This window comes from Cherax quadricarinatus, chromosome 47 (genome assembly GCF_038502225.1).
Source record: "Cherax quadricarinatus isolate ZL_2023a chromosome 47, ASM3850222v1, whole genome shotgun sequence".
In the NCBI taxonomy this organism is placed as follows: domain Eukaryota; kingdom Metazoa; phylum Arthropoda; class Malacostraca; order Decapoda; family Parastacidae; genus Cherax; species Cherax quadricarinatus.
The window spans coordinates 16,419,882-16,446,426 of record NC_091338.1 but is presented as its reverse complement, the minus strand read 5'-3'; the positions used below and the strand labels follow the sequence as shown (position 1 = coordinate 16,446,426).

The window sequence follows — 26,545 nt, the reverse complement described above, 5'->3', positions numbered from 1 at the left end:
AGAGAATTTGTAGTTTGGAAGTTAGGAGGAGGTGCGGGATTACCAAAACTGTTGTCCAGAGGGCTGAGGAAGGGTTGTTGAGGTGGTTCGGACATGTAGAGAGAATGGAGCGAAACAGAATGACTTCAAGAGTGTATCAGTCTGTAGTGGAAGGAAGGCGGGGTAGGGGTCGGCCTAGGAAAGGTTGGAGGGAGGGGGTAAAGGAAGTTTTGTGTGCGAGTGGCTTGGACTTCCAGCAGGCATGCATGAGCGTGTTTGATAGGATTGAATGGAGACAAATGGTTTTTAATACTTGACATGCTGTTGGAGTGTGAGCAAAGTAACATTTATGAAGGGGTTCAGGGAAACCGGCAGGCCGGACTTGAGTCCTGGAGATGGGAAGTACAGTGCCTGCACTCTGAAGGAGGGGTGTTAATGTTGCAGTTTAAAAACTGCAGTGTAAAGCACCCTTCTGGCAAGACAGTGATGGAGTGAGTGATGGTGAAAGTTTTTCTTTTTCGGGCCACCCTGCCTTGGTGGGAATCGGCCAGTGTGATAATAAAAAAAATAATAAATAATCCCTGAGTATCTATTTCTTGCCTCTCAAGTAGCCTGTCCTCTGTCTATCCTAGCAGTTTCCCTAAGTATTTGGTATGTTATCATATCTTCCCTGGTTCTTGTGCCCTACAATGTCATCAGATTCATTTCAACTAGCCACTTCTTGTAATTCATACCCGTTAGCTCTTTAACAACTCTTTTTGCATACTTCTAAACTTTCTACAGTTTCTTAGCATATTTTTCTGGTGTGGGTTTCATACTTATGCTACATACTCCAAGATGGGCTTGATACATATTGTATAAAGGGCCCAGAATGACTCATTGTTGAGATTCCTGGAGGTTACTCTTAAGAGTTGTCATATGAGCAATGGCTACAGAGGTTATTCATCAGATGTTAGTCTCTGATGATATACTGGGCACTAATGTGTTTGTGGATTTGGGTGTTGGTGTGTTGGGAGGGGGGAGTACAATGGTTCTTATTACTTTTTTTTTTTTTTTGTTATGGGATTCCTGTGTCTGCATGTTGGTGCATGCATAATTGTTAACTGTATATCTTCACTCATCAATATTTCATTATAATAATCATCAAAAAGTTTGATCTTCAGGCTTTCTAACACTTATTTTTAGTTCCTATCCATATTACGTGGATGCAATATAATCATAATTTTGCCTTTTAACAGAGGGAACCAGTTCTGATGAATGAGCTGAAGAACCTGAAAGTTGCTATGCGAGTGTTTCAGTGGCGGGCACAAGTTTGGTTTCCTGGCAACTACATAGTCAGTCGTAGTTTTCAAGGAGAGAGTGAAATAATTCCCACGGTATTGGCATCTTCTCCCACTTGTATTACAACTCCACGCACAGATCCAAATCACCCAGTGTACTTGCTAGAAAAACAGGTAGATATTTTCCTTCTTTTGTAAATAATTAACTTGAAGTAATATTGTTTTCAACATATACATTATTGTTACATAGTTATGGGAAATTATTTCATACATTTTGAAAGTCCCTGGTTATTCAGAGGTTTTTAGACAGAAGAGCTGAATTTAAATGACTTGATATTATACAATTGCCTCTGCAAAGGAAGTTCCTTTATGCTGGTGAGGGGGCACTTGATCTAAGGACTTGAACATGTTTTCCAGTTCTTTCAATCAAGTCTGAATGCCCTCCTTTTCCTTACAGGTTTAGTGCTTCCACTATGAATGTAATAGTGATAATAAATAATATACAGTTATGTGGTTGAAGTGTGATAATTTTCTTTTCCCAACACTCTAGCTCTCCCACCGAATCAGGGTGACCCAAAAAAGAAAGAAACACTTCACCATAATTCACACATAATCACTGTCTTACAGAGATGTGCAGATATGATAGTTCATATATCTCAAACCCCTTCTTTAAAGTGCACACATTGTACGTCCCACCTCCACGACTTAAGTTCAGCTAACTGGTTTCCTTGAATCCCTTCACAAAATATTACCCTGCTCATACTCCAGCAGCTCGTTAATGCCAAGTATTAATATAATTGACATGGCTGGCATGTTAAAAAAATTGAACATAATGATAAGGTTAATTAAGACAGCTATAAATATTAAAGCACTGATGATAATGTAGAGAAATACTCGAGTACAGTGGAACCTCAGGTTTCGTTTGCCCTGGTTTTTGTCGAATTCGGTTTTCAACGACTCTTTTTGTCAAAATTTGGTCCTAGTTTTCGTTCACGACCTTCGTTTTCGTCCACCGTACCGAACATGGCCTCCTGCCTTCTCCCACACAAAGCATCCCACGCACACGTTCTGAGTCAGTCTGGCTTTGTTTCTCGTCGAGTGAACATTGCCCTGAGTTTTCATATGAAACGTTTCGTAATAATCCATTGTTTTTTGTGCTTGTTTATTGATTGCGATGGCTAAATAAGCCACCATGGGGCCAAAGAAAGTTCTGAGTGATAAAGAAGGCGAGAAACATGATAGAATTGCTTCAGAGGAAGAGGAGGAAGAAAGAGGGGAGAATGTGCCTTCTTCAGTGATTAAGGATATGTGTGCAAAGGGGAGTGAATTGCAAAGTTTTGTGGAGAAATATCACCCTAACAAAGCTGTTGCAAGCCATGTCTGCAACATGTTCAGTGATAATGCCTTGTTCCATTTTAGGCAAATCTTAAAGAGATGCCAGAAACAGACCTCTCTGGGCAGATTTTTTTGTGTGACAGGGATGCAGTGACTTTCAAGCTGGTCCTAGTGCCAGTAAAAGACAAAGAAGGGAAGTAATCCCGGATAGGGACTTGATACCTGAAGTCCTTATGGAGGGGGATTCCCCTTACAAACAATAACCTCTCCTCCCTCTCCCCTCCTCGCCGTCTTCCATACACCAACAAGAGTCTTCAGTAAAGGTAAAAGTGATGTTAAGTGTTCATTTATCCATTTTGTTAGCCCTGTATCTTTATTTCTCATTGTATGTAAAGCTATAGTTATTCTCTATAAAATGTATTTTTTGTTAATACTTTTAGGTGTCTGGAATGGATAAATTGGATTTGCATTACAGTGGACCCCCGCCGTTCGGCGGCCGCGACTTTCGTGAAATCCAACTTTTGGCAAGTTTTTCGGCAAAATTTAGCTTCGTGGTTTGTGATTGGACTCATGATTCGGCAACCTTCTGGTACGCATCTGCCCTTTGGCACGCACACAAAGCCAGTCTCCCGCACTACTCACACTCAGTGCGCCATTGTTTACCAGCATGTGACCATCACCCCACGGGTTCATACAACACATTTCATAATAATTCATTGTTTTTTTGTGCTTGCAACTGCTAAATAAGCCACCATGGGCCAAAAGAAAGCTCCTAATGCCAGCCCTTTGGTAAAGAAGGTGAGAAACACGATAGAATTCGAGAAAAAACTCATAGCAAAGTACTAAAGAAGAGGAGGAAGAGAGAGGGGAGAATGTGCCGTCTGCAGTATCATACATATTGCAGAATCACTGGTGATTCAGTGATTCTGCAATATGTATGATACTAAAGCAGCAGGTATCGATAAAGGCTATAGCTCCAGCCAGCTATAAAGTGTAGAATTAACAGGGAAGCAAGTAAGTTAACTGAGTAAACAAAAAAACAACATGAGAGTAACTCTCCAATGTTGCTGGATGTGTATAGGACCGCTGAACATACACCGCCCTGCTATCTTCCACCACCCTAAACCTCTGCCAACATCTCCTTCATCAAACTAACTAATTAAACTAACATCTCCTCCAAGGCAAGTGTAAATATAAAAGTGCAAGTATAAAAATAAATATAAATGTAAATATAAAAGGACACCAATGGAAATATGCCACTCTTGAGTTTTTTGGGTTATCCTGGGTACTTTACACATATGCTATGTATGATAATCTATGTATGTAACTGTATTTGTGTATACCTGAATAAACTTACTTATTTATAAATTAAAATGTAAATATTTCTTATTTATAAATTAAAATGTAAATATTTCTTATTTATAAATTAAAATGTAAATATTTCTTATTTATAAATTAAAATGTAAATATTTCTTATTTATAAATTAAAATGTAAATATTTCTTATTTATAAATTAAAATGTAAATATTTCTTATTTATAAATTAAAATGTAAATATTTCTTATTTATAAATTACATTGTTTAAGTGTGATGGTGGTGGCCAAAGCCTCCACCGCCACCAACACAGCTTCTCTCAGTGGCGGCCCTTAAACCCAACAACAACACTTACACCATTTACTCCTCTCATACATTATGACATATTTTATTCATTCTAGAATATATATCACATTTCTATGTTATTAATATTATTTATAATGTCATATTAGATGAATTGTGATAGACAAATAAGCCGTAGAGATGATATTAGCGTCATATTGAAGCATAATAAACTCGCCTTCCTCTTGCCTCCTACCTACCTCCTACACCAACAAGAATCAATAAAGGTTAAGTGTGATGTTAAATGTTCATTTATCCATTTTATTAGTGCTTTATATTTATTTGTCATTGTTTTCTGTATGTAAATCTATATTTAATCTTTAAAAAAATTATTTTTTGTTAATACTTTTGGCTGTCTGAAACGGATTAATTGGGTTTCCATTATTTCTGATGGGAAAAATAGATTTGCCAATCGTGAATTTCACCAGTCGGCAAACTCTCTGGAACGGATTAATCACGAAACTCGGGGGGTCCACTGTATTTCTTATGGGAAATATTGCTTCAGTTTTCACTGAATTTGGTTTTTGTCAGACTTTCTGGAACAAATTAATGATGAAAACCAAGGTTCCACTGTAATTCACTATTGTACTGTCATCACTTTTAATTATAATAATTATTGGGGTTGAAAATAGTGTTGACAACACATGTATGAGGAGGAAGTGGCTGGTAATCCCTTCTATATAAATTACTAAATGTTACTAAATTGGGTTACACTACCTCAGTGGAAGATGGCCAGTGTGTTAAAACAAAAAATATGTGTATGACTATGAATGCTGATTTGAATTGGTAGAAGTGGGTTACTAGATACATTTGACATTTGTATTAGATCTACATAAATTTATCTCTAATTCGGGAGATATTTTATTAATAATATTTTTGAAGTACTAGGCAGTTAGGGAACTTCTAGAATCATCTGGCAGGCAGTTCCATATTTTTGGGCCTTGTATTTGCATGAGTCCTGGAGATGGGAAGTACAGTGTCTGCACTCTGAAGGAGGGATGTTAATGTTGCAGTTTTATAACTGTAGTGTAAGCACACCTCTGGCAAGACAGTGATGGAGTGAATGACGATGAAAGTTTTCCTTTTTCGGGCCACCATGCCTTGGTGGGAAACGGCCAGTGTGTTAATAATAATAAAAAAAAAAATTACATGGAGTAGCTACTTAGGTTGAATCAAACATGTGCAATATCAAAGATGTATTTGAGTCTGTGCATTCTGTTGCAGCTTTCCAAAAAGAGTTTTAGCCAGTGGCGGCTCATCAAAAAATAGAATGAGGGGACTGTGTGACTACAATCCTCATAAAACAGCATAATAAACATTATTAAAGTAATAATTTTTAAAATTAAACTAAATTTAATAATGGTAAGAAAAGATAAGGAAAAGTTGCAAAGGTTAACGAATGAGCTTGGGAGGGTGTGTAAAGGTAGAAACTTGAAAGTGAGCATAGATAAGAGTAATGTGATGAGGGTATCAAACAGTTTAGATAAAGAAAAACTGAATATCACATTGGAGAGAGGGAGTATGGAAGAAGTGAATGTTTTCAAATATTTGGGAATTGACTTGTCAGCAGATGGGTTTATGAAGGATGAGGTTAACCATAGAATTGATGAAGGAAAAAAGGCGAGTGGTGCGTTGAGGTATCTGTGGAGACAAAAAATGTTATCTATGGAGGCAAAGAAGGGAATGTATGAAAGTATAGTGGTACCAACATTCTTATATGGGTGTGAAGCTTGGGTTGTAAATGCTACAGCAAGGAGGCAGCTGGATGCAGTGGAGATGTCCTGTCTAAGGGCAATGTGTGGTGTAGTATAAATATTATGCAGAAAATTCGGAGTGTGGAAATTAGGAGGAGGTGTGGAGCTACTAAAAGTATTAGTCAGAGGGCTGAAGAGGGGTTGTTGAGGTGGTTTGCTCATTTAGATTGAATAGATCAAAGTAGAATGACTTGGAGAGCATATAAATCTGTAGGGGAAGGAAGGAGGGGTAGGGGTCGTCATTGAAAAGGTTGGAGGGAGGGGGAAAAGGAGGTTTTGTGGGCGAGGGGCTTGGACTTCCAGCAAGCATGTGTGTGTATGATAGATAGGAATAAATGGAAACGAATGGCTTTTGGGACCTGACGAGCTGTTGGAGTGTGAGCAGGGTAATATTTAGTGAAAAGATTTAGGGAAACCGGTTAGCCGGACTTGAGTCCTGGAAATGGGAAGTATACAATGTCTGCACTTCAAAGGAGGGGTTTGGGATATTGACAGTTTGGAGGGACTATCTAAACTGTCGTATCTGAGTGCCTCTGCAAAGACAGTGATTATGTATGAGTGAGGTGAAAGTGTTGAATGATGATGAAAGGATTTTCTTTTTGGGGATTTTCTTTTTGGGGATTTTCTTTCTTTTTGTGTCACCCTGCCTAGGTGGGAGACGACTGACTTGTTGAAAAAAAAAAGTTCACATATATGTACCCATAGAGGTCATCACAGTCCTGCTGGTGGAGACTTGGCTAGCTGAGGTGATGATGTTACAACTATTTGAAATTGTGTTTCACTGTCGAAATCTTGTATGCTGAATCAATTTGAGATGCAGTGTTCACTTTATCCAGCATTGACAAATCAATAACGTTATTTATATGCTTGGTTGACTGCTTATGTTTCATTACTTTTTACGGTAAATGCCTCAAGTCAGTCACTCCACTTTTTGTCCATGAAGAGTCTCCACCAAATAGTAAGCATGGAAAACAGAATAAAGCGTTCTTTTCATCACAGCCACAAAGCCATTTACGTACTTTTTTGGTAAACACTGATGCTAAACTGGCGCATATATTCTTTGCTCCTGCTTGTACTTTTTTGTAGAATGAATAAAACAGGTGTATGTCATCCTTTTACTTTTATCTTTACTTTTTCACTTAAAATCAACTGCGAAAAGTTAATACAGTGGAACCTCGGTTTTCGTGATTAATCCGGTCTAGTCTGACGAAAATCGAATTGTACAAAAACTGAAGCAATATTCTCCATAAGAAATAATGTAAATCCAATTAATCCATTCCAGACACCCAAAAATATTAACAAAAAATACATTTTATAGAGAATAACTATAGTTTAACATACAGAAAACAAAGAAATAAATATAAATGACTAATGAAATGGTTAAATGAACATTTAACATCACTTTTACCATTATTGAAGACTCTTGTTGGTGTATGGAAGATGGTAAGGAGGGAAAAGGGAGGAGGAGAGGTTATTGTTTGGAAGAGGAATCCCCTTCCATAAGGACTTCAGGTATGGCAAGGCCCTCTCTGGGGTTACTTCTGTTATTTGTCTTTTACTGGCACTAGGACCAGCTTGAGAGTCACTGTACCCTTGTCCCACAAAAAATCTGTCCAGAGAGGTCTGTTTCTGGTGTGTCTCTTTAAGATTTACCTAAAATGGGACAAGGCATTGTCATTGAACATGTTGCAGACATGGCTTGCAACAGCTTTGTTAGGGTGATATTGTCCACAAAACTTTTCAACTCATTCCACTTTGCACACATGTCCTTAATCACTGAAGAAGGCACATTCTTCTCTCTCTCTTCCTCCTCCTCTGAAGCAATTTCCTCAGCTGTGGTCTGTTGCTGTTCCAGATGAAAGTTTTACAGCTCTTCAGTGGTTAGCTTTTCCCTGTGGTTGTCCACTAATTCTTCCACATCCTGGTCACTCGCATCCAGCCCCATGGACTTTCCCAAAGATACAATAGATTCCACAATAGGCATAGGGTTGTCAGTGTCAGCCTCAAACCCTTCAAAATCCTTGTCGAAGACACATTCTGGCCACAATTTTCTCCAAGCAGAGTTCATCATCCTGGAATTCACTCCCTGCCAAGACTTATTTTTAAGGCTTATGCAATTGAGGATATTGAAGTGATTCCTCCAGAACTCTCTTAAGGTCAGTTTAGTGTCCAAGGTCATTTCAAAGCACCTTTGAAACAGTGCTTTCGTGTAGAGTTTTTTGAAGTTTGAAATGACCTGCTGGTCCATGGGCTGGATGAGAGGAGTGGTATTAGGGGGCAAGAACTTCACTGTGATGAAATTAAACTCCAACAATTGGTCTTCCAAGTCTGGAGGATGAGCAGGAGCATTGTCCATTACCAGGAGGCACTTGAATGGTAATTGATTTTTCAGGAGGTATTTCTTCACACTCGGGTCGAATACTTCATTGACCCACTCAATGAAAATTTGCCTCGTGATCCATGCCTTATTGTTAGCCTTCCATATCACACACAATTTACTCTTTGTGACATTGTTTTTCTTGAAAACACTGGGATTTTCAGTGATACACCAGTAAAGGCTTCACTTTGAAATCCCCACTAGTGTTACCACAGAACAAAAGAGTTAGCCCATCCTTTATATGCTTGTGTCCTGGCTGTGCCTTTTCCTCCTGCGTGATGTAGGTCCTCTTTGGCATTTTCTTCCAAAAGAGGCCTGTTTCATCACAACTGAAGACTTGTTGGGGGAGGAATCCTTCAGCCTCTACGTACTCCTTGAATTCATCAACGAATTCTTTGGCCCCACGTTTGTCCAAACTTGCAGCCTTGCCATGCCTTACCACACTGTGTGTGTGCGAGTTTGCTTCTTGAATTTATTGAACCAGCCTTTGCTGGCCTTAAATTCACTAACAGCAGCACTCGTTCCAGGCATTCTTGTGAGATCCGCATGCAACTGCCTAGCCTTTTTGCAAATTACTGCCTCCAAAACACTATCTCCCGCTAACAGTTTTTCGTTGATCCACACCAACAACAACTTCTCAACATCTTCTATTGTTTGCAGTAGAGGATTCTATTGTTTGCAGTCCTTCCCTTCTTGCTGATGGACCCTCCTTTAATCCTGACTCTTTCATTGACTTCTTGACAACGACTGATTTACTCCACAAACTCTGATGATGATACCTTTCGCACTCCCTTCAGCCCTTTCTACCTCAATCTCTTGCTGCCCTATACCCTTTCACTATCCACTGCCCCGCTGTTCTCCGTAACCTATTACTCATCCATCTCCCTTTTGCCACCTGATACCCTCGCTTCCTTCCTGCCCTGCAGCGCTGTATAGTCCTTGTGGCTTAGCGCTTCTTTTTGATTATAATAATGATAATAATATTGTTTGCAGTCTGTGTTTTGTTAGCACATTTACCCCTTTTGCAACATCAGCTTCCTTGATTTCTTTTTTCTTCGCTATTAGCCCCTTGTTCTTGACATTTTAGTCGCCTCTTACAACATGTATGTCTTACGGAGGAAGAATTCTTTTCCATTTCTCCATGCAGAAATATATATATACAGCCTCTCCTCACTTAACAACAGAGTTCCATTCTTAAGACAAGCATACTATAATGGTAGTGGGTTTGTGTCGACTATCTTTGATATTGTTTTAATGTCACCTTTGCACCATTTATAACATTTTTTGGTATTCAGTGGACCCTCCCTTTTTGTTGATCTCCTTTATCGCTGATTTCCATTTTTTGCCGACTTTTTTCGTCAAAATATTGGTTTTGTTTTCGCCAATGGTACAAGAACCTGTCCAGTGCCCAGCACGCAGACAAAGCCACCTCCCACATGCATTCTCAGGCAGTGTCACGTTGTTTCTCAGTGAGGAAACATATCTTGCGAGGTCATACAAAACATTTCATAACCATTGCTTTTGGCACTTGTTTGTGTGTGACTGCTAAATAAGCCACCATGGGCCCAAAGAAAGTTCCTAGTGCCAGTCCTTTGGTAAAGAAAGTGAGAAACACAATAGAATTGAAGAAAGAAATCGTAGCAAAGTACCAAAGTGGAGGAGGAAGAGAGAGGAAAGAATGTGCCTTCTTCAATGATTCAGTGTTTCTGCGATATGTATGATACTAAAGCAGCATGAGTCAATAAAGGCTATAGCACCAGCTAGCGATAAAGTGTAGAATTAACAGTGTAACAAGTAAGTTAAGCGATTCATTGATAGAAAAAGGACAGCACGAACCTAACTCCTCCAATGTTGTTGGAGTTATATAGGGCTACTGACAAGACTGCCGCCTCCACCACCACTATGTACGGCTTATGCTCTCAGTAGCCCATATACACCCAACAACACAACACCATTCAAGACATACATAATGACATATTTTATTCATTCTAGAGTATATGTCATGTTTCTATGTTATTAATATATATTATGTCATATTAGTTGAATTATGATAGATAAATAAGCTGTGGAGTTGATATTAGTGTCATATTGAAGCATACTGTCCTGTCTCCAACAATAAACTCGCCTCCCTATCCCCTCCGCCCCATCTGCCATACACCACAAGAGTCTTCAATAAGGTAAGTGTGATGTTAAATATTCATTTATACATTTTATTAGTGCTTTATATTTATTTGTCATTCTTTTCAGCATGTAAATCTATATTTAAGCTAAAAAAAAATTTTTTTTTAATACTTCTGGGTGTCTGAAGCAGATTAATTAGATTTCCATTATTTCTTATGAGAAAAATGGTTTCAGTTTTCGCCGATTTTCGTTTTTACCAGTCTCTCTGGTATATTGTAATAAACAGAAAAAAGGAAGTCAGCTCTAATATACATTAAGTATGCACACTGGTCAGAGAGCCCATCATAAATCTGAGTCATTGGTAAATGAGTACGTTGTTAGGTGAGGAGACGCTGTATATACATTTGTCATTAACAGAATTGAGGCTTGGCAAGGACTCGATCCTGTGTTCCCATGCCCGGCCCATGCGTGTTGCAAGAGGCAACTAAAATGATGGGAGCAAGGGGCTAGTAACCCCTTCTGTATAAATTACTAAATTTAAAAAGAAAACTTTCATTTTTCTTTTTAGGTCACCCTGCCTTGGTGGAATATGGCTGTATTGTTAAAAAAAATAGTGTGTGTGGGTGGGGTGTGTGGGTGGGTGGGGGTTGGGTTAGTGTGGATGGGCTTTTGGGGAAGGGTGTGAGGGAGAGATTATGTCTTATCTCATTATTTATTTATTTATTTATCTCTTTCAACACACCGGCCGTATCCCACCGAGGCGGGGTGGCCCAAAAGGAAAAACGAAAGTTTCTCCTTTTACATTTAGTAATATATACAGTGGAAGAGGTTACTAGCTCCTTGCTCCCGGCATTTTAGTAGCCTCTTACAACACGCATGGCTTATGGAGGAAGAATTCTGTTCCACTTCCCCATGGAGGTAAGAGGAAATAAACAAGAACAAGAACTAGTAAGAAAAATGGAAGAAAACCCAGAGGGGTGTGTATATACATATATGCTTGTACATGTATGTGTAGTGTGACCTAAGTGTAAGTAGAAGTAGCAAGACGTACCTGAAACCTTGCATGTTTATGAGACAGAAAAATGAACACCAGCAATCCTACCATCATGTAAAACAATTACAGGTTTCCGTTTTACACTCACTTGGCAGGACGGTAGTACCTCCCTGGGCGGTTGCTGTCTACCAACCTACTACCTAGGATTTATTTATTTGTGTTCTAATTATTAACCCCTTAAGGTGGGTACCTTGATACTAATAATGGGAACTCTCCTGTCCTGTCTCAAATTAAACCCGACATCCTCTCATTCCCAGGTGCTGTTTCACCCATACAGGTTTAGTGCTTCCCAATATGAAAACGTTCATATAATTACTGAATTGATGGTGAAATAATAATAATTATTCAATTTAAATTTTTCAGTTGATCAGAACAACTTCTACACGTTGGCCTTTTTGGCGCTGGTTTAATTTTTTGCATAGAACGTGGGCCTGGACGTCTAATGTACTCTTCTTCTTTGGGGTAAGAATATGGTATAATATCTGTTTATATCAGAAATTAAGTATTGTATTTAAACTTGTTTGTTGAGATATTTCATCATGAATGAAATTTGACTATTAAATTCACAGTATACAATTGCATCAAATGCCTTTTTATATAATTTGCTAATATCTGCTAATTTTTTTTTTTTTTTTTCAACAAGTCGACTGTCTCCCACCGAGGCAGGGTGACCCAAAAACAAAGAAAAAAAAATCCCCAAAAAGAAAATACTTCCATCATCATTCAACACTTTCACCTCACTCACACATAATCACTGTTTTTGCAGAGGTGCCCAGGATACAACAGTTTAGAAGTATATACATTTAAAAATACACAATATATCTCTCCAAACTGCCAATATCTCAAACCCCTCCTTTAGAGTGCAGGCATTGTACATACTTCCCATTTCCAGGATTCAAGTCCGGTTATATAAAATAACCAGTTTCCCAGAATCCCTTCACTAATATTTGCTAATATCTTTCCTGAAAACAGTTTGTAATTAACAATCATGTAAATTGAACTGAAGAACATATAGATAAAATAGTTTTAACATTTCTCAGAGCATGAAAAAGGCAATATTTTTTAAAGCATAGTGACTTGTTGACTCAAAAGTTTTTTATTTGTTACAATGTAGTTGTCATTGCATATTGATATAGATATGTATAAGAGTAAGGTGATTTTTATTCGTTACAGTGTTTGGTCATTTAGAGAGAATGGGACAAAGTAGAACGACCTTGGAGAGCAGGGTAGGGGTCATCTCCAAAAAGGTTGGAAGGAAAGGGTAAAGGAGGTTTTGTGGGCAAGGGGCTTGGACTTCCAGCAAGCGTGTGTGACTGTGTTAAATAAGAGTGAATGGAGACAAATGGTTTTTGGGACCTGATGAGCTGTTGGAGTGTGAACAGGGTAATATTTTGTGAAGGGATTCAGGGAAACCAGTTAGCCGGACTTGAGTCCTGGAAATGGGAAGTACAATGCCTGCGCTTTAAAGGAGGGGTTTGGGATATTGGCAGTTTGGAGGGACGTTGAATGATGAAAGTTTTTTCTTTCTCTTTGGGTTTTTCTTTCTTTTTGGGTTTTTCTTTCTTTTTGGGCTTTTCTTTCTTTTTGGGTCACCCTGCCTCGGTAGGAAACAGCCAGTGTGTTAAAAAAAAAATATATAATGGAGTGTACTGTGATGGCCCTATGAATTCAAACAGAAACATTTATCATGGTAGTACCACTAGAGCATCCCTTCATGTGTTTGGTTCCAGACCACTACCATAAAACGAATCACAACCCTTTTTTTTTTTTTTCCACTTGCCAGTGCATATAAAAGCCTAAAAGCATATTTACACTATCATTTACTAACTTTACAATAGGGATAAGCCTAAAAAAAAAAATGCGAAAGTAAAAATAATGAAAAAGTGCCATCACCAAAAACCATCTTAAGAACAAAGCAAGCACTGAAAAATAATAAGCAAGAATACGTGTAATTGAAAAGCACCTTATTGATGATGTGCCTTCCTGTACCAGCATTTAGCTAAAAGTTTTATAAAATAAAATATCGCTTTCTGTAGAAACTTTTTTAATGTACATTACTGTGTATGTACAATGTATGTTTATATCAGTATATGAATCTCCCTGATATCTACAACTTTTTTTGTTTTTTACAGAGTAGTTTGTTTGTCTTGTTATGTACAATAGACAAAATTTTCTTTTTATTTCAGGTATGGTTACCTCTGTGTTCTCCAGTCAGTCTAAGGGCTCTTCTGTGCCAAGATCCATTCATGTCAGATTTTGAGTTGTCCCAGGTATGGTATTTTAATTATGTACAGTACAGTATTATAAGCTTATCTGTCTTTTTAAAAAGTAACAAAAAAGTATCCTATAATGTATTCAAATATATTTTAATTTCATGCAGTTTTGAGAATGTGTGATTGCCAGTGTTGACCTGCAATAACCCCAAACTTCTTCACAAACCTTCGCAATTGTTCTTCAGAATATCCCAGGAGAACTGTGTCATTGATAAAGAGCATCTGTGACAACTTTCACTTCATATGAGATTATCTTACACCTCTCTCAACACCCTAGCATTTACTTCTTTTACAACCTCATATATAAACAAATGGACTTTAACTCTTAAACTGTATCCACTCTACCAGTACTCAACTGACAATTGTGTGTCCAGTGTACTAGTATCCACAATTTTTCATACCTTTATATCTGCCACCTGCCAATATTTTTTGACCTCAACACAACTCTTGGGTCTTCTAAAGCCAGAAGGGTCCACACAGTACATCTTTGTTAACTACTCAGGTGATGACTATCTCTGACATACTAGTATGCCTAACCAGCAAAGTTAAACGATGTAATGAGCTGTTGTTCCACCACAAGTTTCCCTACCAGCAAACAAGGTGTAGAAGTGACACAAAGATGATTTATTCATTGCAGACTTATTACAGTTTCATGATACTGGTTCTCCATCACAAATCTGGCATCATTGGGACCTGTAGTGTGCCAGATTACTGAGTTTGCCAGATTACAGAGTGGTTAGGTTAGAATACACTTAATAAAATTAACCAACTTTGACTTACACAAAGTTCATTGAACTTTGGCAAAAATCGAACATTTCCGCTACTTTGAGCTCAATTTCAAGGTACTTTTCATCATGAAAGCAATCAAAATCATGTCTATTTCTGTAATATATCTTCCAGTCTATCAGATGAAACCAAAAAAACATGAATACAACCATAATAACCATATGAAAATATACCACAAAGAGGCGGCTAATGGCTGAGAAGTGAACTCCCTTATTTATCGTCCATCTTTTTTATTTTTGGTGTACGTTAAGAAGCATCTTTCCATCATACATTTCCCAAGTTTCAGTGAGATAGCCCAACAAACAACTGAGAAAAAAACAATAGTATTTACAAAAAATCATGGCAAGCCCAAGCCAGGTACTGGAAATAAGTCACTTTGTCTTACTTTTTTTGGGTTATCCTAGGTTCTCTATACATACGCTGCTATGTATGATAATCTATGTAACTATATTTGTGTATAGTACCTGAATAAACTTACTTACTTCTAGTCTGTCGACTGAGTACAAGAAACCGCCCATTCACCTATTTCAACTACCCAATAAACTGGTCAGAAATTGGCAATTTGGCCAATTTCACAGATGCCAATTTCAAAATAGGGTCCAGAATAGACACTGCAGACATTCCTGGCACTAAAATAAAATTTTCTCTGTTCATTAGTCATGGCTCCAGGCCCCTCATATTACTCTTGCTTACCATTTGGAATTTTTATTCACACAAAAAAATAGAAGATTTACTGTTATGCAGACTACTGCATTATTGTAATTGTATAAATAATGTCAACCCATTCTTGACTGCATATTGGAATTTGGACTGGCAGGCGGACAGGTACTCGAGCATTGCTAAAGAATAGAACTTTTCGGCTACTGTGAGCGCAATTTCAAGGTACTTTTTGTCATGTAAGCAATCAAAATCATATCTATTTCTGTAATATATCTTCCATTCTATCAAATGAGACCGAAAAAACGAGAATATAACCATAAAAAACATACAAAAATATACCGCTAAGAGGCCGGTAATGGCTGAGAAGTGAACTCTGCTATTTATGGTCTGATTTCTTTCATTTTTGGTGTACAGTAAGAAATATCTTTCCATCATACATTGTCCAAGTTTCAGTAAGATAACCGAACAAACAAATGAGAAAATAACAACAACAACAATAATAATTTTTTTTTTTTTCAACAAGTTGGCTGTCTCCCACCGAGGCAGGGTGACCCAAAAAAGAAAGAAAATCCCCAAAAAGAAAATGCTTTCATCATCATTCAACACTTTCACCACACTCACACACAATCACTGTTTTTGCAGAGGTGCTCAGAATACAACAGTTTAGAAGCATATACATATAAAGATACACAACATATCCCTCCAAACTGCCAATATCCCAAACCCCTCCTTTAAAGTGCAGGCATTGTGCTTCCCATTTCCCATTTACTACACGTACATGTACATGGGATACAGACATAGCTGACATCAGTGACATACTACTATATGGAAAGCCGCTTGTTATGCTGAGTATTTCAAGCAAATTAGGTGTGTCCCAGGATAACACCCACACCAGTCGACTAACACCCATGTACCCCTTTACTGATGGGTGAACATAGACAACAGGTGTCAAGAAACACGCCCAATGTTTCTACCCTGGCTGAGCATCGAATATTTACCAAAAATCATATATGGCTACCCCAAGCCAGGTACTAGAAATAAGCCACGTCTGACTTTTTTGGGTTATCCTAGGTTCTCTACACATATACTGCTATGTGTGGTAATGTATATAGAGAAAATAGCTTTTTTGTTTCAGGTTTATGGTGCAGTACGAGTGTATATCACAGTTAGCCCTGTGCTACTCCGTTTTCTCTAATATAAGCCCCAAGACAGGGATAGGAGAATGGTACTTGTGTCTTGTATCCTCTTCATACCTCCGTTGAACTGCTCGGTATTATGCCAAATATTATTCATTCTGGAGTATTTAACATGTTTTATGTTATTTATATTGTTTATTATGTCATATTAGATCAATTGTGATAGGCAATAAGCTAGATTTTGCCACCGAAGTGGCTAGTTTATTGTGCACCCCATATCCATCCTGTGGACGGTAGCGCGAGAGCATATGGATACACAAAAGGCCTAGGAACTAGGCCCCAAAGGGTTAACAGGAATACATATGGATTTATATCTACATATCTATAGTTTGCTTATCTGTTACAAGCAAATTTAGGAAATTTGCTTAATAAGATATCTTGACATGTCACATAGGTTATTATACTGTCTGTCTCTGTATTCCTCAATAAGTGTTCAAGACAGTGACCATATGCCTGATCACATAATTTACATTTAGTTTGATCATCATCTGTGTGTCTCCCAAACTGCCAGAAGTACTTGTAACCAAGCCTAAGCCTGGCCACTACAACATCAGTCAGTCTGTTCACATTGCAAGTTGCTCCATAAACATACTTATCTACATTCATGTTATCATAGTGGGTTATAGATCTACTCAGGCTTCTAACTGCATTCCTATAACAATCATTTTCATTATTTACTTCTCTCCTAATATTATTCCTAATGCTAGACACAGTTATACCAAAGTTATATTCTACATTCTCCTTCTGGGTACTCTTCTTGGCTAACATATCAACTTTATCATGAAGGAGTAATCCAATGTGTGATGGGATCCATAGCAATTGTACATTAATTCCTTTGTCCCTAATTTTTGAGTATCTATACCTGGCTTCTCCAATGAGCATGTTGTTGGAGTCATTATATGAGTCAGGAGCCTTCAGTGATGACATAGAATCAGTAATGATGATAGAGTCAAGCTCAGTGTCATAGGTTAGCTTTAGCGCCATTAGGATTGCAAACAATTCAGTTTGCAGTGTAGACGCCCAGTTGTTAATTCTTATGCCTAACTCAACAAATTTATTATCGTTCTTAACTAGGGAGGTGGCAACAAGAGCAGATGCAGCCCTGCCAGAAGACTCCTGTTTAGATCCATCAGTGTATATAACTTGTGATAACTTATTACTACCAGCTAGGTGAGAAATTTCTTCTTGAGCAGTTGCTCTAACAAGAGATTTAAGGAAGGGATTACTAGCAATGAGCTTCTTGGGAGGGACTTGTAGGTAAGTGATATTAAATGAACACATCTTCCACGGAGGGGTGAAATGCTCTTGTTGCCTACAGTGATACAGTTCATGCAGGTTATAAAACTTAATGCAATTGCACATTTTCACAATCCATTTAGATCTGTGTGTATTTACCTCTAGACACTTGGTAAGATTCATTGTGACAGTGTCTGGTTCGTTTCTCAACATTCTAATACCGAGTACAGTGTTAATCTCAACAATCCTATCACTGATACTAGAAATACCAAGCTCCTTCCTCATGTTAAGAACTTTTGTATATCTGGGACAGCCAAGAATAATCCTGAGAGCTTCATTTTGCATTAACTCCAAGGGTCGGAGAGAACTTTCTCTAGTTAATATCAACATGGGAGCAGCATAATCAATTAAGGACCTAACATAGGCTATGTACATCATTCTCACGATTCTCACATTAGCACCATAGTTGGGGTTGTAGCCAGCAACAGCTTTGAGAGCATTTAGCCTAGCTTTGCATTTCTTGTTTAGTTGTGGTATAGTGGATTTGTTAAAGGGTACATCTACACCAAGATATCTGTAAGTTTTAACGTAGCTAATGATTTCACCCTGCAAATAGATGGGTGGGGGATGTCGTTTGCTTGTTAATATCTTTGTTTTAGAGGAAGATATTATGAGGCCTAGTCGATTACAAATTGCTTGAACTTCATTAAGAATGGTATTCATCTTCTTATGCCCTGTTGTATGGATCATGATATCATCAGCATAGCTTATAGCTATATGTTTAGGTGAGGCAGGTAGAGCATTTAGGAGAGCATTAATCAGAATATTAAATAGCATGGGACTAAGAACTCCTCCCTGCGGTGTACCTAAAGACATTTCTTTAGAATCACTTCTGAAGCCTTGGTAAAGGACAGAGGATACTCCATTTGACAGGTATCCTATTATCTAGCAGAGTAAGCTACCACCAATATTCATTTTGGCTAGTTCATGTAATATAACGGTTCTGTTCGCAATATCAAATGCAGATTTTAGATCAAGAAAAGTGGTAAAACTAGTAGAGGTGTGTGCAGTGAGAAAGGTGGAAATACAGTTCTGCACACTTTTACCTTTCATGAACCCATAGAGTTAGGGGGAAAATTGGTGTCTGATTCTGTAGTACAGTCTGTTAAGTATCATTCTTTCAAAAGTTTTACAAAGACAACTATTAACTAAATGTATCAGGCTGTTGGGGCTTAGGGATAGGCACAATGAGACTATTGGTCCAGGAAGTAGGAAGAACGCCCTCAATGTAACTGAGATTATACAGTGCCAACAAAGGGTTATCAGGCACGTGCCTTAGAGTTCTGAGAGTATCATAGGTTATACCATCCTCTCCAGGAGCAGTTGATCGACCTTTGGTTAATGCATTATCTAATTCATACTCGGTAAAGAGGCAATCACTCTCATCAATATTTTGGCTTATAAAATTAATCAGTTTCAACATTTCTTCAGAAGTACTCTCTAAATTTTTTCTAATATGAGATGGAAAGTTTTCATGCCTGGATGTTTTGGACCAGTCATTTATGAGGTCATTTGCTTTTTCAAGAGGAAAGGGATGAGCAACATTGCCAGTCTTTTTCCTGGTTATTTTATTTATACCTTTCCAAGCCAAACTTAAAGGGGTGGACCTATTTAATCCATTAACAAACTGTTCCCATTCCTGTTGCCTAAGTTCTTCCTTTCTATTCCTTGCATTTGTTAATGCAGCTTGGAACATTCTGAGCAGGTCTGGGGTTCTACATTCATGGTATGCTTTACCAATCCTCCTAGCTGCATGTGTTAGATTGCATAGCTGTGGATCATTATAGTATTTACATTGGTTTTTATTGTTATTTATAGTGGAGGGTCTTTGTTTCCTATTCCTGCCCACTTGATCTGTGAGAACACTCTCAATAGTGGTAATTAAATCATCATTAAATTTTTGTGTGCCAATGGGCTCGTAATTCTTATACCATTGATCCAAGTGGTTAATAAAGTTGTCTCTGTGTTCTGGTTTGAGAATAAGTTTCCTCCTTCTGTATTTAGCTCCTTGATTGCTGGAGATGTGATCAAGATTGACAGTTGTTAGTCGCTGGGAAGTGATCAGATAGAAGATCATCAACTATGACAGAGTCATGGATCGTATATGATTTATTAAATCCAAGACACAGATCTAGTATGCCACCATATATGTGAGTAGGCTCAGTAGTGCCCACAATTCGAACATTATCATGCTCATTTAGCAATTTCACTAGTTTAGTTCCATTGGTGTTCGTTATAGACCCACCAATATTCTTATGTCTGGCATTAAAATCTCCAAGAATGATGGTAGGTTCACTGTTGATGCGATCTGGTAAAGCATCAGGTCGAAGCTGGTTCGCTGGGGCATAGAGATTAAAAATGTTTATGGAAAAATCGCCTGCATATACTTTGACACCATGATACTGCATGTTAACTCGACTCTGCAAGGAAAGGAGTGAATGTGGCAAGTTCTTTCTGACATACATCACACAACAGTTGGTTGACCTTAGGTTATAAGCTGCATATCCAGGCAAGTTTGGTGGAGGTGCTCCATCTTTCAATCTACATTCCTGCAAACAGATGACATCAATATTCTTGGTTGCACTAATACGATGTAAGTCAGGCAACCGCTTCCTGATGGAAGCAATGTTCCATGTAAAGATTTGTAATGTATCCATTGTAGTGAGTTATTACAATCTCTTGCTCATAAGATGGTAAAACTATTATGCTTTGACTACAGTGTGCAGGCACTTAAGAGCAAATAGCGTAGTTTGTATGTCTTTATCTTCAGGACCTTTATTTTTAAGCATTTTTCGGCATATTGGCAGCCAGTTCCAAGGCAAGTCTTGAAGGCAAGAGTCATGGGCTTCTTTCTTACAAATTGCTGGAAGCTGAACGGAGATTGCTACACTTTTGACATCATCACCATGCTCAAGAGCATCATCCTGATTACATATATTTATTAAACTTGTCAGGATCTGTTCAAGATGCTCAATTTTTTTCTGGAAATTTGTTATAATATGAGGAAGGTCAGGCGAATCCAATGCCTCTCCGGAGGATGGCACTTCTGAGTTAGTGCTTTCTTTAACACCTATCACCTTAACAGGTACCATAGTTACATTAGTGTTCTCTGATGGTGCCTGTGGCAAGTCTGTTTCATCATTCATTGCAGGTAGGTCCTGTGCATCTGACTCATCTCCAATTTCCAGGGGGGTTACCTGTGTGGTGTCCGTCTGACTGTTGTAGTTGTGTGTATTGGGAGAAATGACAAACTCATCCCCATATTCAGGTGTAGCCATAGGTATCAGTAGTGGCAGACCAGTAGTTCCACATGTGCTAGCAGAGATGGCTAGCTCCTCCACAGCTGGTGTGTGTGATGGCATTCTGGTATCACCAGAATCCTTTGCAGTGAGGTGGGGTTCTTGCACACTTTGCAGAGGTTCAGTCTCAGATCTGGCTGTGGTAGACTGGATGGCCTCATCCTCAGTTACCATTAAAGGACTGTTATCAGGTTTACATCAAAGGTTGTTTGGGTTCTGACTGCAGTCCTTGTGGGAAACTGTAACCCCAACTTCTTTACAGTTAATACACTTAAATTTTTGGCTGTCAGGGCCTACTGTGCATTCTCTAGTGGAATGTTTCCCAGCACACTTACCACACCAAGAATGTAGTATTCCACAGTCTACTGCAACATGGCCATAGTGCTGGCATTTGTAACACCTATGTTTAGGAGGTAGGTACACTTCGATGTTTAGGAAACGTAAACCATGCACCCAGATATTCCGGGGGAGGGGCACAGGACCCACCCAACTGGCAATAATTTGGGATTTTCCTTTAAGTCTTTTAGGCTTGATGATATGCTCACTGAGAGTCAGATGGGATGGGTCCATGTAGAGAGGGTATCCAAAGTGGTGAGTGTCTGATGGAGTGCGGAGCAGCTTAATACCCCCATAAGGTGTACTAAGTAGATCATTGATCAGTTCTTCATTCTGTTCCACAAACACAAAGTTGTGTGTGTTTTTCCTAAATTGGATCCTTGAGTTAGGATGCTTGTTTACAGCTTCCATTAGCCATGCACACTTAGCAGGCAGCAGGGTGTTGTCAGGGAAGTTCAGCTTAACACATTCTTCCTTTGAAGAAAGACTTCTTGCAGCCTCTGTGCACCAAGGACATTTAGTGTCACATTGTGTACGAGTCAAGTGAGTCTGACTACGTCGACGCTCTAGCCCTTTCTCACTTTTTCTCTTTTGTTTACTTTTAAAGGTCTGGAAGCTATCATCATTTCCATCACCTGCAGAAATAGGTTCCTCTATGACAGTTGCCATGTTTGCCAGTGATGATATCTCGTGTAAGACTCACAACACAAGAATTCCTCGCTTATCTTCCCCTTATAGCTTATGCAAGAGTAGATATTTACTATAAAGTCAGAAGTCTAAAATAGATCATATGACACAAGTGCTCAAGTTCAATGAACACTTCCAATTATACTTAACCCAGATTACTACTACTTAATACGATACACACCTTACTAAAAATACATTCAGAGACTTCTTGTATGTGTGTTAATAATATGGTACATATAATGATATAATGGATGGTACAGGCGAGGTCTTACACCTTATCACAAATTACAAAGATGAAAAGAGAGAGAGAGAGACAAAGTAGGTAATATTGAGGATAAAATTAGAATTCTGACATATATCACATTAAACAAGAGGTTCAAATTCAATGATAACTTTCACTTGAGTCAGTTCAGGCTACTGCCACCTAATGTACCTCACTGAAATAATAATATAGCAGACATCACAATGAATGCTGATGACGACCTCTTACCCCAACCATAGATTGTAAACAATATTACTAAAAAAAAAAAAAAAGTAACTAGGTAATGTTACAATGACAATGAGATAAATCACTCTGGTCGACTTCCTTGGTCCATCCTGGGTAACTCACACGTTACTATGTTATATATGTATGCAAGCATAAGTGTGCAACTGTAGATAGATGAACCAGTACCTAAACAATCTCACTTACACACACGTTACTATGTATGACAAGTGTTACCAAGTACACCAAGTGTACACTTTATCACTTAGAATACACTTGTGTTGATGTAAATATGGGTGAGAGTGGTACACCGCTGGCCGTAATAAATACTCTCAACTTCTCAAGGTCACACACTAGGTCCAGCTTCTGGAGAGTTACCAGTGTTTTAGTTTAATATGTTTATTATGTGTCAGTGCGAGTCTGTAGTCATTAACTTGGTGTCTTGGTGTGTCAGAAGTTAAACACTACAATCCAGTTGATCAAATAGTCTAAAACAATTTACACAATGTATAACTGGAAGTATAATGATTGCAAATTGTTACTATTACAATTTTAACTAGGCGCTAAACCCACTAGATGAGATGGCAAGGAACATAGATGTTAACAGGCTGACTCTTGCTTAACACAGTTGAAAGGTAACCGAATTACTCAAGAGATAAAGTATTCATGAAATTGAACATTATGCAGGAGTAAGCTTGTTCACAGTAAAAATGCAAAGCATAAGTTACACACTCACACCACAGATGAACAGTGCAATTTGAAATAATACTGGGAATTTAGCAGTAAAGTTTCAATCTGAAGGAGAAAATGTATTAGAAACACAACAATGACACTAGGACAAGCAAATTAATTATGTAACCATATTTAATAGTTCAGTTACACTGAGCAGAGCATATATTACACTGATTTATTAAATGTAAGGAGTCGCTACACTGAAGTACACTCTGAGCCTTTTAAAGTCTTAATACAGGCTTACAAATGACAATTAACTGTTGGGGAAAGCAGCACTTAACCCTTTCAGGGTCCGTCCCGTAGATCTACGGCTTTACGTTCAGGGTCCAAACCGTAGATCTACGCCATGAGCTCAGCTCACTCTGATAAACTGTGAGTGGTACATTTGGGCCTAGATATGAGAGAATACATCTATGTGGTATGTGTGCACCACATAAAACAGATCCTGCAGCACACTGTGTATAATGAGAGAAAAAAAATGAAATCATGATTTTTCGATTAAAACAGCAACTTTGCAGTGTTTTTTCGTATGTTTTTTATAGTTGTATTTGCTATTTCTTGGTCTCATTTGATAGAATGGAAGACATATTACAGAAATAGAGATGATTTTGATTGGTTTTAGCACTGGAAATGGCTTGAAACTGAGCTCAAAGTAGCAGAAATGTTAAATTTTTGCCGATATTCAAGAGTAAACAAACGACCTCACACGTCTAATACACATCAGCTGGTGGGTCTAATATACATTCACAAATATGGTGATGATATTTATACAATTATTACAGTATTGCATAACAGTAAAGCTTCTATTTTTTGGTGTGAATAAAAATTCATTATGTGAATAAAAAATCAAAATGGAATTTATTTGTAAAGCCTCAAAACATAACTAATGAACAGAGGAAACGTTAGTTTAGTGCCAGGAATGCCTACATTGTTCATTCTGGACCCTATTTTGAAATTGGAATATTTTGAACTTTGTGTTAAATTGGCCAAATTAACAATTTCCGATCACTTTATTTTGTAGTTGAAACAGTTGACTTGGCAATTTCTTGTGCTCAATCGATAGAATAGAAGTAATACTAGTGAAATAGCTAAGAATTTGGTTGACTGGAATAATGTAATTGGCCTAAAATGGGAGTCAAAGTCGGCAAAATCGCCGATTCGTAAATATCGCTGACACATCAAAATTCGCGAGAGCATAATTTCGTAAATTTTCCACCAAATTTCGTACTTTTTGTTTTATTACCTTCACAAAAAGATTCTCTACGATTTCATAAGAAAAAATAACAAATTTTTTTTTTGAAAATTCTTGGACACTGGTGCGTGACTCCAGATTTGGGCCTTGGACCCTGAAAGGGTTAACACTTCTAGCACACGTATGACAGATGAATGTTCACTGTGTACAAGCAAATCACCACAAACTTATTATGTTTATAGGTGAACCTCTGGCATGTCCCACTTAAAAAGTCAGTACTGCAGTGCTCGTTAAATTGTTCTTAACTAAGCCACTACAGGAAACATTGGTATGCCAGCAGCACTGTAGAATGTAGACGTAGACATGCTGGGCCTTAGGACAGCTGTAACTGCAGGCTGCCTTAGCTTGTTCTGGCTAGCTTGGAATTCTGCTTTCAAGCTTGCTTGAATGTGCTTGCTAAGCCCATGTCAACCACCTGGATATTTGCTTGTAGCAGGCAGGTAGGCACACAGGAGACACATTCGTAAGATGAGTGGAGTGCGGCACAGAGGACTGACACGGGCACTCAAGCACTTATGTGGTCTGGCAAAAACTGCCTCTAGACCATAAGTAAATAGAGGCGAATGGCTGAGTTCCAAATCGAGGAAGGAGGGGAGGCAGGCGAGGCGGAGTGAAGGTAGGCCTCCTACAGCCACTTCAAATCAACATGTTTGTGTTTCACTAGGTATATCACTAATCACAGTTCACACATAAGAGTTCGCTAGACACAGGCAATATGGGTGTAGTGGCCTGCGGGTCGCAGTGCCATTTTCAAGGTCATTCACTGGGCCCAGAGTTGTCTCGAGAGTTACCAACACTGTACTACTCGTTAATTACTACAAACCCGCAGCACTTAACACATCTAGCACACGTGTCTTGGAATGACAGACAAATTTTCACTCTGTGGACAAACAAATCAGCACAAACTTACTATGTTTATAGATGAACCTTTGGCATGTTACAGTTAAAAAGCCGTCTTCGAAAGGAGTTACCAGGTACTCAGTGCTCGTTAAATTGTTCTTAACCACTCTTGTTTTGTTCCAACTATGCAGCATTTCTCCCAGAAACACTCAGTGCATAGAAGAATAAAAGGTCATCTTCCTCAGTTAGAGATATAACACATTTTGTACAAGCTGCACTGTCAGGTCTGGATCGCCAACTCACGCAGGATGGGAGTTTTGTCTGTATTTCTCAGGTAGGCAGAGGTGACTAGCTGTGCGGAACTCAGATATTCGAGTACCAGTGGAGCAGCAAAATACACCTCTACACTGCACCTTGATAGAGGCGAACGGCTGAGTTTAAAGGCGGAGAGTTGGGGATACAGGAGAACAGCAGGGGTAACTGAGCACGCACATTTGCCTCTCTTCACATAGTATGGGCGAAAGTCTCAGGCAGGTGATGCAGTGCCTCGCTCAAGGTCACTGACTGAGGCAGACTTCTCAAGAGTTACCAAACACTGCAATACTCGTACAAATAGTTACTCACTCCAAACTTGCAGAACTTCTAGCACACGTGTCTTGGAATGAAAGATGAATTTTCAGTGTGTGTGCACACCTGGGTTACCAACTCACGTAGGACTGCACACTCGTCGTTATTCCTCAGGTTAGTAAAGGGATGAGCTGTGTGCATTTTCAGAGGCACGAGTAGCAGTGGACTAGCAAAATTCGCCTCTACACTGTATGTTGATAGAGGTGAAAGGCTGAGGTCAAGTGAAAGGCAGAGGGGAAGCAGAGGCTTGTGAGGGCCTTTTTAAAAAGGAAAACTATTTCCAGTGTTTCACTAGGTATATCCTTAGTCACAACTCACACATAAGAGTTCTCACAACACTGAAGCTGTCTTCCAACAGTATGAGTTTTAATGATGACTTATCAGTCGGGAGAAATGGGTAGGCCTGCAAATTAGTAGGTCCAGATCTCTAGCACACGTCTTCTCCCCTCAACCACTCAGCCGAGACTGAGGCAATAAGCTGTAGTGTTGATATTAGCGTAATAATAAAGCATATTCTCCTGC

General features: G+C 38.6%; 1 protein-coding gene across 7 annotated transcripts in view; it reads left to right on the top strand.

Annotated features, from left to right (window-relative positions):
* Positions 1-26,545, top strand: part of LOC128696472 (uncharacterized) — a 765,910-nt gene that overhangs the window by 614,700 nt on the left and 124,665 nt on the right. For all 7 annotated transcript variants that reach the window (XR_011393241.1, XM_070094722.1, XM_070094721.1 and 4 more), the window contains 3 exons: positions 1,218-1,433; positions 11,919-12,017; positions 13,742-13,825. Coding sequence is in view for 6 of the 7 variants with exons in the window: in XM_070094722.1 (XP_069950823.1) it covers positions 1,218-1,433; positions 11,919-12,017; positions 13,742-13,825 (399 nt within the window). In the remaining variant the exon portion in view is untranslated. The remainder of the gene's footprint in view (positions 1-1,217; positions 1,434-11,918; positions 12,018-13,741; positions 13,826-26,545) is intronic.